The sequence below is a fragment of the Lontra canadensis genome, unplaced genomic scaffold (genome assembly GCF_010015895.1).
Source record: "Lontra canadensis isolate GAN:19392208 unplaced genomic scaffold, GSC_riverotter_1.0 scaffold39, whole genome shotgun sequence".
Taxonomy (NCBI): Eukaryota; Metazoa; Chordata; class Mammalia; order Carnivora; family Mustelidae; genus Lontra; species Lontra canadensis.
Genome location: NW_022631033.1, coordinates 14,408,642 through 14,427,553, shown reverse-complemented (window position 1 = coordinate 14,427,553; position 18,912 = coordinate 14,408,642). Strand labels below are relative to the sequence as shown.

Here is an 18,912-nt window from a genome sequence, read left to right as displayed (position 1 = left end):
TCGAGGCATGGAAAGCTGTGCCCAGCCACGATCCCTGGTTTGCTGGGGGCCCAGAGGCCCTTGGAGAAAGAACCTGAATGTGCTTCGATAGACTAGATGGGAAAAGGTTTGATGGACAAAACCAGGCCAAAGGGGCCTGGCAATGAAAACCACCAGGGGAGGGTTAAGCCTAACAGGCTCGTGAATGAAGCCCAAGGTCAAAGGTGGGAGCCCCACACCTCCCACGAAACCCAGCTCAGTTCAGTGCTTTTCTCTCTCCTGCCTCACTCAGGCCTCCATTCTCTGCAAGATGGGGGTGAGAAGAGCAAATTTTCCCAGTGGTCGGTGGGGCGGGGGGTTGGCAGTGTTGGACCAAAACCCAGCACAAGAGAAGAACACTGAAAGACAGGAACTGACCTCACTGAGAACCCATGAACTTGGGGGGCCTGCGGGATAGAAACACCATAAAGAGGGGCCTCTTGCAAACATCTGGTGGGGGAGCAGCGGGTAGAAATAAGAACACGGAATTGTGCCTGTCCCTGGGGATCTGAGTTTCTTTCACTGGCTGGGAAAGCTCCGCTCATCCTGGTGACTCAAAAATGACGGCTTTGTGTGGGCTGGGACCATCTCAGTGGGCAAGTGTGCTACCACCTAGAACACTGTGTATCTTTTTAAACCCGTTGTGCCCTCAATTAAAACAAAACCTCATGCTAAAGCCTCCTGTGTGACAGACGGACCAGGGGTGGCTGCGAGGTGTGGTGGAGGAGGGAGTTTGGAGTTCCAGATCTTTTCTGGAAATCCTTCTCTCTCCCTCCACCTTCTCCAGGAGAGGGTGGGGATGCCGAGGCTGGGTTCCTGATGAATTGGCAGGTTAGCCGCGTGGACCTCAAAGTCACTTGGGGTGATTTGTAAAATGAGATGAAAAGGCCACGGGAGAGATCAAAGCAGACTCCAGCCCCTTTGGACCTGCGTACCGTTCGGAAGCTGAACACTTTCGGAGATTTGCCTACCATGATTTAGGACTTCTCAGAAGACCAGGGATACAAAACCACTAAGTGGGATGCTTTTTTTAAGTGCAGGTCTACTTTAGAATTGTGTATAGGTTCCAGGAAACTCGCTCTCTCTGTGGAAAGCGAGGACAGTCAGCAAAACTAAACACTGTTTAGGTCAGGCTTGTCCTTCTGCTTTGGGCAGAAATTATGCGTTGAGTCGAACTGCCATCTTCTCCGTCCGTTTCTTCACGTTCGTCGCTGCCAACTACAAGAGCCGGCATGCTTCGAGTGTGTCTGAACTTCATTTGTTTTGGAAAAGCTCAGTTTTGCTCTAATGATGACTCTGTGCCCTAACTTTTAACTCAGGCTATAGAACAGAATGGAATTTGGATGCTCTAAGGGACTCTCTCATCCTCTCGTTTTTATACCGCACTAGGATAAATTATTTCCCACTCGCTTCCGGTCTCCAACCCCATCAGCAATCCTCATCCACACTGTGCCCAAATGCTCCGGGGTGGGCTCCTCCACTCTGACTCCAGTGTTACCCCTCCCCCAAAGCACCTCCCCACCCCCCGCCGGGCCCCTGCCCACTGGACTGGCTTGATGACTGTCAGCTTTCCCTTCTCCACAGAGCAGCCATGTCCCAGAAAAACTGGAAACTCACCACCTCCCTGCACAAAGTCCTCGGGCGACAGCCCACTGCACCCAGAAAGAGAGCAGAACGGTTTACCAGGTCTGCAGTAGCCCACGGGGTCTGGGTCTGGGCCTGTCCAGCTTCCTCTAGGACCAACACCCTACTGCTCCCCACCCCCTCCCTCTTCCACACTCACAACTTCCTCTGTTCTTTGAATGGGACAAGCTTTTTCTCAACTCGGGCCTCTGCATCTGTTGAACTTCTAGAAGGCTCCTTGCACAGACCTTTGCTCCTTCTCCTTTGAGTCTCGGTTTAATCAGGGAGCCCTGTCCTGACCACCTGATCCAATGCTGTTCCCACCTGCAGGGGACACTCTCTTATATTACCTGAGTATGATACATGACATACAAAAAAAATACGTATCTGGTCTTTATCCCCATTTCCTGCACAGGGTCCCCTAAAGCCTGCAGCGTTTCCCAAGTGATGAGAGAGATAAGGTGTCTTGTGTTATGTCGATAAGGTGATTTTTGGACCTGAAGTGGAGGGGGCAGGGGGTGGGGTGCAGGAGAACTCACCCTGTGGTTGCAGGGTCAGAATTTGCAGTCCTCCTCCCCAACCTCTGGGAAGGGGAGAGGGGCTGGACAGGTTGAATCAGTCACCAATGGCCCATGACTTAGTTGATTGTTTCTGTAATGAAGCCTCCACAAAAACCCAAAGGATGGGGTTCAGAGAGCTTCCGGGTTGGTGGACACATGGGTATTTGGGGAAGAGTGGTGCGCCCAGAGAGCAGGGAAGCTCTGAGCACCTTCCCTGTACTTAACCCTACTACACAGCTCTTCCCTGTGGCCGTTCCTGAGTTATATCCTTGGATAATAAACTGGCACTCTCATCAGTAGAACGTTTCTCTGAGTTCTACAAGCTGCTCTAGCAAGTTCCTTGAGTCTGAGGAGGGGTCATGGAAACCTCTGCTATGGAGCCAGTCTGTTCAGAAGCGCAGGGGACAACGTGGGCTTTCCATTGGTTTGGAACGGGGGGCAGTCTTCTAGGAGTGAGCCAACTCATAGCTACTTTGCAGCTAACAAATGTTTTCTGAGGCGCTGTAATTCATATTGTTCTAAAAAGAAAGAGTAAATAGATTTATATCAGCTTTATTTTCTTACAAACTTCCATTTAAGTATAGTCCTCAGGGAACATTTGTCAAATCCAAAATAATTCAAATAAAACCTGTGGGATCTGATGCTCTCTCCAGGTAGACGGTATCCGAAATCAGCCCAGTTGTAGGCTGGTGTTAGAAAAGTGCTTGGGGGGCGCCTGGGTGGCTCAGAGGGTTAAAGCCTCTGCCTTCGGCTCAGGTCATGATCTCAGGGTCCTGGGATCGAGCCCTGACTCAGGCTCTCTGCTCAGCAGGGAGCCTGCTTCCTTCTCTCTCTCTCTCTGCCTACTTGTGATCTCTGTCAATTAAATAAATAAAATCTTTAAAAAAAAAAAGAAAGAAAGAAAAGAAAAGTGCATGGTGGTGTAGAAAAACTACACACACCCCTGACTTGGCACCAGAATCTAAGCAAATTACTGTCTTCACTCTCTGAATGTGTGTGTGTGTGCAAGTGTGTGTGTGTACTGGTTTACCCCCACCCCTCTCCCCCCACCACAACTATAAGCTCTGCCAAAGAAGAACACAGAACCGCTATATTCCAACTATATTCCCAGGCCCTAGAGTCAGGCAGAGGTTACACCAGACACTCAGTAAATGTTTGTTGAATGAAAGTATGAATGAATGACTCTCCATTCATAACATTGTAATCCCAGGAATTTCCCAGGGTATTTTAAGGATTGTGACTTTGCTCACATATTTTTTCTAAATAATTGCAAAACAAACAAAATAACAAGAGACCAAATACACCCAACCAGGCAATTTCTAGTTTCAACTATCAATAACAGTGCACCGAAACACAGCAGTTACCACAGAAGAATAATTATATATTAAGTGAGGATCAGGACATGCATTTAAGATCTGTATTAAAGCAATCACAGATATCTCTTAATGCAATACATTAGTCAAGTTTACCATAATTTTCTATGGCTCTTTTATGTAAGACCTGCTTAATGGGCGAGCAAGTCACTCTTAAAACACTAGAAAATTCGGGGCACCTGGGTGGCTCTGTTGGTTAAGTGTCTGACTCTTGATTTCAGTTCAGGTCACACTCTCGGGGTCGTGAGATCGAGCCCTGTGTTGGGCTCCACACTCAGCGTGGGATCTGCTTAAGATTCTCTCTCCCCCTTGCCTCTGCCTCTTCCCCCACTCAGGCACACTCTCTATCTGTCTCAAAATAAATAAAATCTTAAAGAAAAAAAAAACAAACAGAAAATTCTTCCAGCAACTGGACCACATTTAATGGTTAAAGAAGAAAACAAGGGAAAATACCGGTCACCATAATCTAAACTTGCTAAAATACCAGCCACCATAATCTACAGAAACTACCACATTGTGTATAAACTATGGTTACTTGTCTGTAATTTATGGGATGGATTTTTCTTTTGTCAGAATGAGTTCTGAACACATTCGTAAAGACAACTCATAGCTACCTTGCAGGCTAACAAATTTTTTTCTGGACTGCCACAATTCTGTTCTGTTGATCTAGAAAGAAGAGGTAAATAGGTTTTATTTCAGCTTTTTTTCTTTCCTTTTTTTTTCTTTTCAGCTTTATTTTCTTACAAACATCCTTTTAAGTACAGTTCTCAGGAAGCATGTGTCAAATCCAAAATAATTCAGAAAAAAACAAGCACAGTGCCCGGGACTGAGTAAGCATTCAAGAAATTTCTGGTAAATAAATTTAAAATCTGAGAAGACATGACAACATTCCAGCTGTGAGCACACCGTTTTGACTTTAAGAGCATTTAACATTAAAGTCAAAAATGCCTCACTGAGTATTTGGACATTGCTTTTGAGGTACTGGTGAGCTGAGAAACATGAGGGCAGAGGAAAGCCCCTGGCGCCAGCTGGGAGGAGCATGGGGAGGAGCATGGAGAGGAGCGTGGGGAGTCCGGCAGAGGAGGGAGGACGCGCATGCGCACGTGGGCAGAAAGCAGCGCAGCCTGGGGTTGGGGGTGCTCGGCACCCCTGGGCACAGCTGGACCATGCTGGGGGTGGGATGGCGGGAAAAACAGGAGTCAGAGGGATTCTGGCTGACCAGAGGCTTACATCTAATTCTCGATGCTAATGGGGAAGCTTTGTGTGTGTTTGTGGAATGACGTGACATGTTGGTGTCAGAAAAATCACTCTTCCGCAACTGTGGGAAACAAACCCCCTCAACGATGACAATTGCCCAGGCAGCTGACAAGGAGGGTCTGCGACGACAAGCAGAAACCATGCACGTGCCGACTTTCTCTATCCTGCACTGTCTGCCGCTAGTTATTCCCTCCTCAGAAATATCTTCATCATGAACACACATTTTTACCATCAACCCCCCGCTTCCTTCCCAACTTTTGGCTAGTTCCTTTAGTTGGAATTATTTCAAAAAAATTTCTTCCTCACATAATTCATCCTTTCAAGAAATACATTTGAGAGCCTGTTATATATTTAATACCTTTAGGCACTCAAGTTGCAAAATGGGTCCTATCTCAGTTCTATTGGTGTGCCAAAAAAAAAAAAAAAAAAAAAGGTACTGTAATAAAACTCTGTTCTTTATAAATGCCTTTTTTTTTTTTTTCCAGTCATTAATTTAGGTTCTCGGTACTCTCCAACCTCTGCATCTTAGGGAGGGCAACACAGCTCCTAAGAAGACATGACTTTCACACCAATATGCATCCATCTCCTCCCAGATGATATCCGCAGCTTTCTAAAAGATACCTAGCTAGAAAAGCAAACATAAATCTATTTCCTTCCACCTTAAAGTACCCATCTTCACACAACTCTATAAGAAAAGGACAGCCAAAATTTTTCCAGAACTACATCATAATAAACTACACCCTTGAAAGGACCCTGAAGCCCATCTTCTATCTTAGCCTTCTTTAAATAATCTGGTTTTTTTTTTCCGACCACTAGCATTATGTTTAAATTATCCTGTTTTCCTGTTTATTTTTAAATACTAGTTTCTGCTGTGAATGTTGGTTTGAGCTGTACTCTGGATTAAAGAGTGACCTTTGACCCTAATGAAATTCATGAATCAAAGCAAACTACTTACCAACACAGTCCTGAAACTGTACTAATTTATAATCGGGAAATTCCCAGCACATAAAGGCATTCAGAAGGTATTCTAATAAGTGCCCAGTCTCTCATAACTAGATACAAGTACCACTCTGCGTCTGTTTCCTCATCTGTAAAATGAGGGTTTGTAAATGATGTCAAAGATTCCTTCAGGCTCTCAATGATTCTATGATTCTATATCAATGTAGCAGAATTCTGGCATAAAAGCTTAACACGGTCCTCCTGTGTAGCTCTATTTCTGTCTTGTTGGAGAAACTATTTTAATACTCAATCCAATCTGAAAAAAGCAGGCTTTAATTTTAAAAAGAATAGCAACATATATTAGCCATTCATTTCTTCCCTTGTAATAAAAGCTTCATCATTTGCTCCTGCTAATTCGAAGTCTGGCTCAGCTTTGCTCCTCAGCACTAAAGCACGCCTGTTTTTGTTCTCCATGTTGCCAAAATTAACACTAAAGTTAAAATTATAGATGCCAATAAAATTACCACATGCTGTAGACACTGTGACTCATAAAAATGGTCAAACATGCCTATTAAATGTAGAGTGGGCACAGAAGCAATACAACTGTATTTTGAATAAACTGTTCACAGGAATCTGGACATGCCAAGTTTTATCTGAAACACCCTTGAACCTGGGGAAATCAGAAGCTCTCAGAGGTTACATGAACAACATCTCTGATACATTGGAGAGACCCTGGGTTTTACAATGTAGTTCAATTTATTTACCCCAACTTTATGTATGAGTGGTGTTTGGTTCTCTTAACAGAGGGTCTACCACAATATTTTTTAAGAAGCTGCTCTAGAAGAACACGTATTCCCCTCCCAGACCCTCTCCAGCAGACAGCAACCCCCTTGCAGGAGGGCAGCGTGTACACCCCCATGAACTCACAGGCTGTGACATTTTAAATAGTTTTCCCTTGAAACCAAACTACTATCCTTGACTTACAAATGTTCGCATTTGAAATCTAAAAGGAAACTGGCATTGAGAAAAGGCCCCTTTACCAGTTAACTATAGGTTTGGTTTCAATGCCACTGATTTCAGAAATTTAAGGCTGAGCCTTCACTGCAATCATTGATGGCCGTAAAGACGACACTTTTTTTTTTTTTAAGATAAGGTATTTTAGAATATTTGGAAATTCTACAATAGCTGTTCTAAAGTTACCTGGTACTTTATTTCAATACGTGATGGATCTCTTACAGAAGGTCTAATTCCTAAGCTATCGTTTGCATAAATTGTCTTAATTCAAGAGAGAAATGTACATGGGGGGCTCCAATTAGTAATGCCCAAGTGAATGGTGTCCGCCACTTATGATTTTACTAAGAAACTTTGCATGACGGTGTACAAGAGCAAACACAGGGGTCTACGGTGCACACGCACGCACTCAAGAACACACAAATGGGCTGAGGTCCATCACATCCCCTGAATCTTCCTACTTAGTGTAGACATGCAGCTACTAGGTACAATGACAAATCAATCAGTTCACTGGCTTATAGGAGAAACCCATTCCCTTCCTCACTCTACAAGCTTTCACTAGTCATAGTGGCTATTGCCCTTGCTCCTGAGATCTGACCACTGATAAAGAAAATCATTGCTGGATAAGCAGAAATGCCTAAGCCAGGAAGGGTGGAGAATGGGGTAGAGGAGGGTGACTAATGGACCGGGATGGCTGAGAGCCCCCTTGCAGGGAGTCCGCTGTCACCATCACCAGGGATGACCGCCGGCACCTCGCTAATCATAAGCAACCAATGCCACTGGACCACTCCGCTCTTGCAAGAGATTTGTCACTAAGAAGTTAGGACAGAAATACGAGATATCAGGCCAATGACATGCTTCAGGAATTCAAAGCTTTGCTCAGGCTCTACATTATGACCCACGTGCGGTGTACAGTGGGCACTATGGAGTAAACCCTAGAAGTGTGCTACTCACAAGTGGGCATTCACATGCTTGTTGAATACCAAGGTACTCCACATACAGACAGACAAGTTGAGACCCTGCTACTGTCAGACGTTTCCATCACCAGCTGCCCCTTTGCTCTCTAGATGCTCATCTAGGGCTAAGTTACAGCCATTTACCACCAGGATAAAACCACGATGACATGCCAGTCCTAGCTGACAGCCATTAATAAGACCTCTCGGAGGTCCTGCGACCCTGGGACGTGCTTGGCCAACGGGAGTCCCGTGGAACGCGGCATCCTCCTCCTCTTGGCCAGACGTGTGTCACGCAAGACAGAATCGACGTGCCTCTCTGGAGCTACCACGTGCTTCTCTTCCACCGCCATCCTGTACCAGAACCCAGCTGAACACCAGAGCCGTACCAGACGCCGCAGGTTCCACTGATGCTGTTTCTCAACAACAATTCAATACGTCGGTCTGACATCCCCAGGGTCATTCGCTTCCACTGTTTACAAGTCAGACTCGCCCCAGCTGTTCTCAGCCTCTGTAGTCCCTGCTTCGCCCATTCAGGTACGCCAACCACACTGTGACAGATTCCTCCACAGTGCAATTATGCCAGAACCAGAAGGCCCAATTAGATACAGTTCAAATCTATATAAATGCTGACAGTTCCCAAATACAGCAAAATTATACTGAATGACTGCTACCGACTCCCCAGCCGCTGAACACTCTTAGCACCCCTTCCAGCAGCCAAGGAGGCTGGTAGGAAAGAACATGTGAGAGCTTACGGGGAGGAAGGCTTGCAGAGGCCGGAAGACACCCACCGAGAACACTCCCAACTCCCTGTGCACACGAGGAGCTTTTCTCCCTGAAGTCTGGCATCACGAGACAGGGGCCAAGGCCTTGGACTCCACAGCCGACACTGCGGGTTCGAAGCCTAGGTCTGCCCCTCGTTAGTTGTAGGATTTGGAGCAAATTATTTAATTTGGTGGGGGGAGATCACAGTTTCTTCTTTGGTAAAGGGCACAAAGGGATGTTCACTTTACAGAGCTGAGGGGATTAAAGGAGATGGGGATGTTGAATGCTGACACTGTGCCTGGGACCAAACAATATCTGGCCAATAGTAATAGTATTATAATTGCCTTCCCTGAGCCTATTAAATTTATTCAATTTACTCTTTCATGGTGTTTGAATTTCTACCGATAGGAAAATCATTTGGACCTAAAAAAATCTTTTTTTTTTTTTTAAACCAAACTGAGACATCTGCAAGAAGGCCTAGAGGCTACAGTCTTTGTTACACTATTATGAATTAGTTTTATTGGACTGCTCAGCTTTTGGGTTTTAACGTGAGCATGAGCATTGAGCAAATGGAAGAGCTTGACTGGGAAGCAGAAAAGGTAAGATATATATATGTAAACATACAGCATTTGGCATGTATTAGTGGGCTGGGGGAGAATGGTCTGAAAGCAAATGGGAAGCATGCATGACCCCAGGACCCTTGGAGAGGAGGGCACCAGCAGCCAGGAAGTTGTATGCGTAGACAGCTACAAGGACACCAAAGAAAGTGGGCCTATTTCAAAAGTTCGGCTGGGCAATCTCTTTCCCGAGAAAGGAAACTCAGCACCTGGGTTTGAGCACGCTTAGTACACCAAGAGCTATATAAACTTTGACAGAACCAGGACGGTCACCTCTTGTAAGGAACATGTCCTGTGGGATTCAGGAGAGTCACTTTCAGATAAATATTCAGAATTTGGCACACTGCTTACCTACGGGTGGCTTGTCGGATAATATCCTTCCTCATCGAGTAAACCATAATCAATGGCCCCATGTAAGGGCCTCATGTTCATGTTTGTTCTGAACAGTAACAACCCTTTACAAGCAGCACGTGGCACCATCTATAATCATTTCCCAAGGTTAAGTCCAGTCATCATTTCTAGGGTCTGAACTCCCAACGTCTACCCTACGTTAATCTGCTCCGGGAAGACCCTTAAAATGAACAAAACGGATCATTCTCACCCTCCATGACAAATGAATGCTTTTAAAGCTGCCACTTTCAACTCTTCACCATCAACTATTTCCTGAGTGGTTTCCACGTGTAGGGAACTGCCAGGAGACGTGCATTGTGGAAAAAGGCCTAAATCTGGATCCTTGCCTTCAGTGAGCTTACGATTTAGGTGGGGAAACATAATACAAATGTGTGAAAATAATCAGCAATTCTAACATATTCAAATTACTGTTTACAATATCCTTAGAAGAGACACAAGAAAATGCAGGAATGACTAGCACATTAACTCCTACGATAGGAATTTATTAATATATAATTATACTCATCGCTCCATAGAGAGAAATAGTAATTCTCTAACAGCATTAAGAAATGACCTCCTGTTGAGTAATCAGGGAAAACTTTATGGGAGAGGGGAGACTTTGAATAAGATCTTTAAGGATGAATGGAATTGATGGATGCAGGGACCTTATATAATTATTGTATATTCTCAACACACTATGATGTCACCAAGCATCCCTTAAAGCTGACTCGACACCCTCCACTTCACTTGGAAGATGCAGAGCACTGTCACACAGAAGGGCCGTCTTTGACCGTGAAGAGAGGAAGCATGCTTTCTTCCCCTCCGCGAAAGGGTGAGTTATGGGGATGGATATGAAAGCAAAGGGAGAAGAGATATTCAAGGAGCCGATCCCATATATAGTTTGCATTTAAAAATGCTCTCATCATTATTACAAATGACAGAAGGGATTTAGTATCCTCAGAAATATCTTTGGTTGTTAAACCCATAAATTCGAGAGGATGGTAAAACCATGCTTTCAGACATGACAGGTTTCATTCTGGAAACACAACAGGTAATGGACTTTGGAGGACCCCATTCTGCCATCTCACTGTTTGAAAAAGAGAAAGCTTTCTTGTGAAAAGCCCGCAGATGTTGGACGAAAACAGCTCTGCAATAAATAATTTGACTCTTCAAGCAGACTTGGAAGAAACAGGCTTGCTTCCTTTGTGGTTAAACATCCACCTCAATCTGATGTTAGTCTTGGAAACAGTCCCCGAGTGTATGAATCAGGTGCTCATGGATTTTAGTGCACTGCATGTAGGTAAACGGGCCAAAGAACACGCCAGATTTCAGGGCCTATATTAACTGAGAAGAAAAAGATGTCAAGTAGTATTTTGCGAATGCCTCCATCCTCACAGTGGAAGAGAGACCACGGATGACGGAGATCTGGAGCAGTTTAATTATTCCCTATTTGCAGATCCTACAGCTGTCTGACTTTTCAGTTCTGACGTGACTGAGGATGAATCATGCATCTGGTGGGCAGCTTACGCGAGGCGCTTCTGCTGCCTCTGACGGCGGTTGCACGGGGTTATAACAGCAAGACCGCCTTGCAGAGGACAGCGCACCCTTCTCAGAGCGGGCGGAGACATTATACCATATTGCATCACACACAGCAACTCTTGAAAGAAAAGCAGGGGAAACCTACCTGACCCTTTCTGGACTGGCTCCATCCCCGGGGTAGCTTTGACGCTAAAGCCTGGTGCATGCTAGGGGGGCTTGCATCCAAGCACAAGAAGGAGCCAGTAACAGAAACGGACCTCCTAGAATCTGGAATAAGAAGAAAGAGTAAACCTCCAAGTCATCATAGCCCCAGGGAGCATTTCAGATGGGCTACTGAGGGCATGTGGAACACAACAGGAATCTGGTACTTTACCTTCGTGGATCTACTTTTTAAAAATGTGTGCCAGAACTCTCGGCTCTTCTTACAATTCAGGGCTCGAGATACTGGTTGGAGTTCGCTTCAAAAGCTGGCAAAAAGCACCTTAAAAAGAGGCTCTGTGAATGTACTTTGCTGGCGAAGGATTTTAGAAGGAAAAAAAAAAATCCTCTTTACCATTCTTTCATCCTGTTGGCATGGAGCAGCTGGGATCTGTCCCATGCCTGTCCCACACATCAGAGCCCCTTGCCCTGAACCAACATCCAGCTGCAGTGCCTCGGGAATCTGCAATGTCACTCGGCTTCCGCCTCATTCTCTGCAAAGTGAAGTCATAGGGACGGATCAGCCAACCTGACTTCTCACTACCCTGCCCAGAATCCTTTGTGAACTGAAATGAGTCATCGCTCCAAGAAAAGCTACAGCCTCTGGTGGTCGGTGCAGGCTCCTTTGTCTGTGCAGCAAGGAGACTCCGTGCTGGGACTGCACCCCAGGCCCGGGGCTGCGAGGGGTACATCCTCCTCTCCAAGGGGCCCAGGTCCCCTCCTGTTCCTGCACTGAGCACCAATTCAGATATTTTTTTCATCATGAGAACACCAGGAAAGGGCACACACCTCCAGATGCTTGAAGGAAACACACACACACACACACACACACACACACGCACATTAAAATGGATCTAGCATCAGATACTCACCAGTCCGTAATTATAAACCTGACCCATTCTCTCTCTCTCTCTTTTTTTTAAGCCTGGCTTTTCATGGTGATGAAGGACGCATCTCCTTCCTGTGTGTAACAGGCGGTTCTACCGTACACTGGATCAAAGTTTAGCTGCAGTGAGCTATTTGTCATAAATTCCAGTCTCGGCGCAAGCCCTTGCAAGCCTGGCCCTCCTCGTTCCGGCACAGCCGGCAGGCTTGCAGCAAAGGCGGCCCGCCGCTCGCCGCCACCCGCCGCCACCGCCGCCGCCGCCGCCGGGTGCAGCCTCTGTGGCCGCCCGGGGGAGGCAGTGTTGGGAATGAGGTCACTATGTCAGGAACTCCTTTGCGACGCCTCTCCTGAGCTCGCAACACCCCTGGAACTGACCCCTGGGGGCAGGCCTTCGCCTGGTTTTCTGGATCGCCATTTCCTCTGCTTTTTTGAAAAACAAAAATCCTGCGTCTGAGATCAGTAAAGGCAAAAAATCCAAAACAAAACCAAAAAACCCCGACTGTGCGTGTGTATGCAAACTCATGTTTCGGGGCACTGTTTGGGTATCATGAGCCCTGCACCGACTACCGCGTGCACACGCACGTGTGCGTGTCGTATTTATAGACACACACACACACACACCCCGAACCATAGAGAAAATGATTCATCTCTATTTAGAGTATGAGACACCGCATATAAACAACTGGAGAGGAAAAGGGGGGTGGGAGTTTGGCAGAGGGGAGAGGAGGACAGGAGTCTCGGCAGTCACGTTTGAGCCACAGAAAAATGGAGTCTGGAGGAAAAGCATCATTAAGGAAGAAGCGAAGTCCGCTGTGTGCGTGATGACGGGGTCCGACTGCCCCCAAAGAAATGACACCGTCGTGGGCGCCTCTCACACTGTCTGCCCTCGGGAACCAAACAGGTGCCAAGAAATGACCCAATACACAGGAACCAAGTAGATTTGGGGGGCGGAGGCTGTTTGCACAGCCAAGTCCCCACATCCTCGTGAACACAGCAGCTCGCCCACGGGCGAATACGAAGCAGAGGGCGCGACCAGAGCTGGCCGCCCAGAGATGTAACGAATCTCTCATTACAGACCATCCCAAATCACCGAGGCAGAAGGATCCCCAGGCTCTAGTCCCACCACGATCACACCCTCTCTTCACTTCTGTGATTTAGCCGATGGTCCACCTCTTCCCACAGGAGCCAGAGCCTCACTGGAGCCTGTGCCTACCCCACCCCCAACACCCCCAAGACAAAGGTTCTCCCTCCCCGAGCTGAGTCCTATGACCCCACACAGTGATTCCCATTCTGCCCTCGGAAAATAAAAAATTTATAACCCTCTTCTGCCTGACAACTCATGAAGCAGCTACAAATAAAAATCCCGTCCCTGTAGTCCAAATCACTTCTCCCACCGCCTATGGTTTGAGACACTTTGTAAGTAGGCCCGTTACAGGCTCATTTAGTGACCGACTGATACACTTGGTCTTAACACTGTTAAATAAAACTTCTTCAACTCCTCCAACCATCTGACATTTTCTAAATCCTCTGCCCTCGTGGTTTCCCTCCTTTGCTTCTGTGGATCAGTTTCCCTCCTGAAACGTTGTGCGGAGGGCTGGGCACACTGTGGCCCTGTGACCTCCCTCGTTCTGGGCTCTGTAGGCACATGGCCTAAGACTACAGTAGGCTTTTGGCTGAGCCATGTCGTCAAGCCCCAGAGAAGTTCTTCAGGTTAAGTGCTAGTAAACGAGGCCTCCTACGTGTGCTTAAAAAAGTCCTCATCAAGGATAGCCTGTGTGTTTCATCAGAAACGGTTTAGTCTTGATTTTCCTTTCTGATGTATGATTTCCTCTCATTTGGAATACCACCTAGGTTCTCATCCAGGACAGACACCGAGCCCGTGGGCCAGCACCCGGGCCTCCTACCAAGACCGCTCACCTTCACTCAACGCCCTTTGAGTTTGGTTGTGTCGTTAGTTGTGAATCTGCCAAACCCACCTGCTCTGACCCATTCCTGTGGGGCACAGTCTGAGCACTACAAGGTTAGAAAGTATGCCGAAGAAACCCCTGCCTTTTAAGGTGCAAAGATGTAACTGTGTCATAAAGGTAATAAAAAGTAAGATCTAAATAGAGATACCTTTAGCTCTGGCAAGGTAAGACCCTCTGGGGAAACTCTGGGCCACCAGACCACCTCTTGATAGCTAAAATTTCCAGTTTCCTCTGTGATACAGAAAAGGTTAAATAAATGGATAAAGAGGGGCACCTGGTTGGCTCAGTGGGTTAAAGCCTCTGCCTTTGGTTCGGCCATGATTCCAGGGTCCTGGGATCGAGCTCCACATCGGGCTCTCTGCTAGGCAGGGAGCCTGCTTCCTCCTCTCTCTGCCTGCCTCTCTGCTTACTTGTGATCTCTGTCTGTCAAATAAATAAATAAAATCTTTAAAAAAATAAAATAAATGGATAAAGAAAAAAAAATGCCCCCCCAAAAGATGGAAATTTACCATGAAAACGTATTCAAAATTTCTAATATCCAAATATGTAAATTTCTACCTAGACAGGGGTCCCCTGTGCCCATATTAGAATCTCATCTAAGCTTTCCAAGGACCCAGCAAAGTAAGTACTGTTATTATCCCCATTTTCAAGAGATTCCCTGGGACACCTGGGTGGCTCAGTCAGGTAAGCCTCTGACTTCAGCTCAGGTCATGATCTCAGGGTCCTGGGATCAGCCCCACTTTGGAGTTCCCACTCACCTGGGAGACTGACTGTCCCTCTGCCCCTCTCCCTGCTCATGCTCTCTTTCTCCCTCAAATAAATAAATAAATAAATAAAATCTTCAAAAAGAGAGAGAGAGATTAACTGTCTTCCTCAATTTCCGCAGCCAGTTAAGTGGCAGAAGCAAGATTTAAACCCCAGGCAACAGGCACCAGGGTCTGTGCTGGTTTTTTTTTTTTTTTTTTTTAAATGAAGGACTTTATTATTTTTTTTCTTTCAAGATTTTATTTAATGATTTTTTATTTTATTTATTTGACAGACAGAGATCACAAGTAGGCAGAAAGGCAGGCAGAGAAAGAGGAAGGGAGGCAGGCTCCCTGCCCAGCAGAGAGCCTGATGCAGGGCTTGATCCCAGGACCCTGGCATGATGAACTGAGCCAAAGGCACCCACTGAACCACCCAGGTGCCCCTCAAGATTTTATTTAAATTCAAGTTAGCTCACATATAGTGTATTATTAGTTTCAAGGGTGAAATTTATGGATTCATCAGTTCCAAGTAACACCCAGTGCTCATTCCATCACGTGCCCTCCTCAATGCCCATCACCCAGTTACCCCATCTCCCACACCCCCTCCCCTCCAGCAGTTCTCAGTTTGTTTCCTGGAGTTAATAGCCCACGCTTTTAACCAACACACATATTGCCTCCCGACTATTATAATAAAATTACCACTACAAACAATTTTTTTTAACCTATACCTATATTTTTACATTTAAATGGAAGGCCATTCACTTCATTAGCACATGAGGCCAGGGAGATTAAGTTCACAGGCGGGGACCGTGGTTACCTCTGCCAGTTCTGCCAGGAGTGCTGGGCTGCCCTCCCGCCTCATCCCACCGCCAGAGTGACTGAATGATGGTGCGGAGGATGGTAACTGATCGGCCAACACGGTAACCATAAGCCCATCTTGCTGCCCTACTCGAAGCATGGGGAATTTGATAATGGACAAAATCCATCATAAAATAAAGGCAAGAAAGGCCTGATGTTTTCTGATGTTTTTCATACCAGTCGGATGGGGAGATAAACTCAAGAAACCACAGACAGGGGGCACCTGGGTGGCTCAGTGGGTTAAAGCCTCTGCGTTAGTCTCAGGTCATGATCCCAGGGTCCTGGGATCGAGCCCAAAATCGGGCTCTCTGCTCAGCAGGGAGCCTGCTTCCTCCTTTCTCTGCCTGCCTCCCACAGACTGTCGCAGAGGTGCTGTGCTCCGTGGAGGAGGTGTGCACAGGAGCCTGACACCGGACTGGACTGGTTCCTTGGCAAAGGAGCACACCGTAGCACCCTCCCGTGACCCAGTCACGTGGGGTTTTACAGAATGCTTTGATGACCAGACGGAGGAGCACAGTTCAAGGGCAACAGTCTGAGGCAGCCGGGCAAGACTCTCAAATCAGTTAAAAATATGCATTGGGTACCCAGGTGCAAAGTCCTAGCGTAAGTACGGAGATCCAAACGTGTTTCAACAGCGCACCTAACGCAGGCTACGTACACTGGTACACGCAAACTTTTTTACAAGCAAATGACATGGTCTCTCCTCTCAAGCAGCTTGTAAGACACTTGAGGGGATGAGATAGTCACACATCAAAAGCACAAAGAATACAAGACAGTGTCTGTCCAAGAGGAGGAGCAGTTAGCAGGTGCCTCTGAGAATTCTGGAGTAAAGCACCTGGCCAGCGAAGTCAAGAGTGGCTCAAAGGTAAAGGCAAATCTCTCCTAAAATCTGGGCTGGTGAGAGAGAAGAGAAAAGGCACACTCACGGGAACGTGAGCTCCGTGAAGAGAGCCTCTGCATGCCTCATGTTTACAGATGTGCTCCGGAGACGGGGCCAGCCAATGGTAGGCACGAAGTAAGCACGTGCTGAGTGAACGAATGCCCCGGGGAGGGCAGGTATGAAGCCAGGAATGAGGGGGACCTGCCTGCAGCTGAGCGGTCATCCCGGAGCACAGAGGGAGGGGGGCTGAGGGGCGGCCTAAGGTGAGGTTAAGAACGGCCTCTCATGGATTAGAAAATGACCCAGGTTGTATTAGCAATGAATTCCGCTTGGCATTTGTTATAGATGTTAGTAAGTGTCCTCCTAAGAAGCACTACCCCTGCAGGAAGCCCTCATTCTCCAAAAACAAGTGTTTATAAGCTTATGGTGGCCCATAAGAGGGACGGAATGTTGACAGGATGAGCAGACATTGCCTCCCACGGGGGCCTCTCTGCACCCGCCTTCACCACACAGAAGCCTGCGATGCCAAGACTCTCTCTGCTTTGCCAGAACATACCAATGGAGGAGGGGAAAAATCCTAGTCTGCAACAATATTACACTACACTTTCCCTAATCCGATGTAGCTCAAGTCAACAAACATTTCTTAAATACGACATGTAAGACCCTGCTTGTTGCTGATGAAGTTATAGCGTCCAGCCCCACAGCTCGGTGTCCGTCTCTGCGTCCTTCAAGGCAGACAGGAAAAGCGTACCGTGAGGCCAAAGGAACCCGTTGATTTCTGAGCCAAGACCAAGGTGGCCGGAAGCACGGTGGGAACTGGGCAGGGCTAAAGGAAGGAGGTGGCAGCTGAGGTGGCCCCGAAGATGGGTAAGCAAAGGGGGAGGGAGAAGAAACCTGGGGATCTTTCGAGGCAGCAAAGCAGTGTGCTGAGAGACCACGTGGCTTCGAGAGTACAAGGTGCTTTGGAGAAGGGCTGGCGGCTGACCTTGCTGGACCGGCAGGGCTGAAGGAGATGGGTACAGATAAAGCCAGAGCAGTCGACTGAGATAAGAGTTTGAAGAGCAGAAAATTGTTGGAGAAGGGCATTACGGGTTCTTATGGGGGCGGAGGTGCTGTTCATGCTGTAAGTTTAGGTTTCCAAGGGAACAGAGTATAGGAAACACCCAAAGAGAGAACAAAATGAATGAGTGACACAACGGAAGAGCCTGTTGAGAGGGACCCAACAAGCTGCCTGAACAAGGAACACAGAGAAGTGCAGAGATGTGAGATACTTTTCTGTTTCCCAAAGGGACTGTCCAGAAGGTCCGGCAGGAAAGGTACCATTCACAATGCATTTCTAGAAGCATCATGTACACCTACCATGACTTGCCCAGAATCGATCCAAAAGCCTGTCTGGGCTCGGGTGATAGTCTGACATCTGAAGCGGTGCCCAGAGTAGAATATTAGTTCAAACTGAGAAATAAAAGGAAGAGGAGAAATCTGCTGAAGAGAAATCCCTGGGCACCAATAATGGACCAGAATTTCCTGGTTGCACGAACGCTGATTTAAAAAAAAAAAAAAAAGGCACAAATTTAAAATTCAACGAAAGTGATTTCAGAAACAGAAAGTTCTGAAGTCTTCAAGGGCTTTATAGGCCAGGGTGTACTGAGGTGAGTGGCTTATTACGGTGGCAGAAGAAACTGCAGTTATGGTTGGGTTCAATGCTGCAGAGCACAGGCAAGCAAACTAAGTATTTTAAGAACAAATAGACTTGTGGTATCCCTGCAGGCAGCGGGGTGCACCAACAGGACCACAGAGTGAAGAATAAAGTTATTCTACATGACTTCCTAGACTTCTCAAACATCACGATTTGGGGCAGCTGGGTGGCTCAGTTGGTTAAGCGTCTGCCTTCGACTCCGGTCATGATCGCGGGGCTGGAATCCAGCCCCACATCCAGGGTCCTGGGATCGAGCTCCCTATCGGGCTCCCTGCTCCATGGGGAGTCTGCTTCTCCCTCTCCCTGGACCCTTTCCCCTGCTCGTGTACTCATGCGCTTGCTCGCTCTCTCTCAAATAAATAAAATCTTAAAAAAAAAAAAGTCTTTGGATTAGATCAATTCTCCTGGCATTAGGAAGACACGGTAATGATATTTTATGAGCTGGACAAGGCACGGAAAGTGATCTTGTATATCAACATTTGACTGAAGATAATCCTGGGGTCCAAATGGGGGGGATGACTTGCCCAAGGTTACCGAGAGTTGGTAGCAAAGCCAGAGGTAGCCCCCAGAGGTCCTGATTCCGAGTGCAGACATCTCTCTATTATTCTGCAATGCCTTGTAAAATTTATTAAAAAA

The 18,912-nt window shown here is 46.9% G+C and overlaps 1 protein-coding gene across 5 annotated transcripts in view; it reads right to left on the bottom strand.

The window, feature by feature from the left end:
• STOX2 (storkhead box 2) overlaps window positions 1–18,912 on the bottom strand; it is a 204,010-nt gene that overhangs the window by 17,023 nt on the left and 168,075 nt on the right. Inside the window, exons 1-2 of one of the 5 annotated variants that reach the window (XM_032869879.1) lie at window positions 11,419–11,744; window positions 11,191–11,312 (exon numbers count right to left, since the gene is read on the bottom strand). The exons of 3 other annotated variants lie outside the window; for them this stretch is intronic. In XM_032869879.1, the coding sequence (XP_032725770.1) occupies window positions 11,191–11,215 (25 nt within the window). In that variant the 5' untranslated portion in view covers window positions 11,216–11,312; window positions 11,419–11,744. Of the gene's footprint in view, window positions 1–11,190; window positions 11,745–18,912 lie in introns of those variants that run through there. One more of the 5 variants, XM_032869878.1, reaches the window with a different exon arrangement.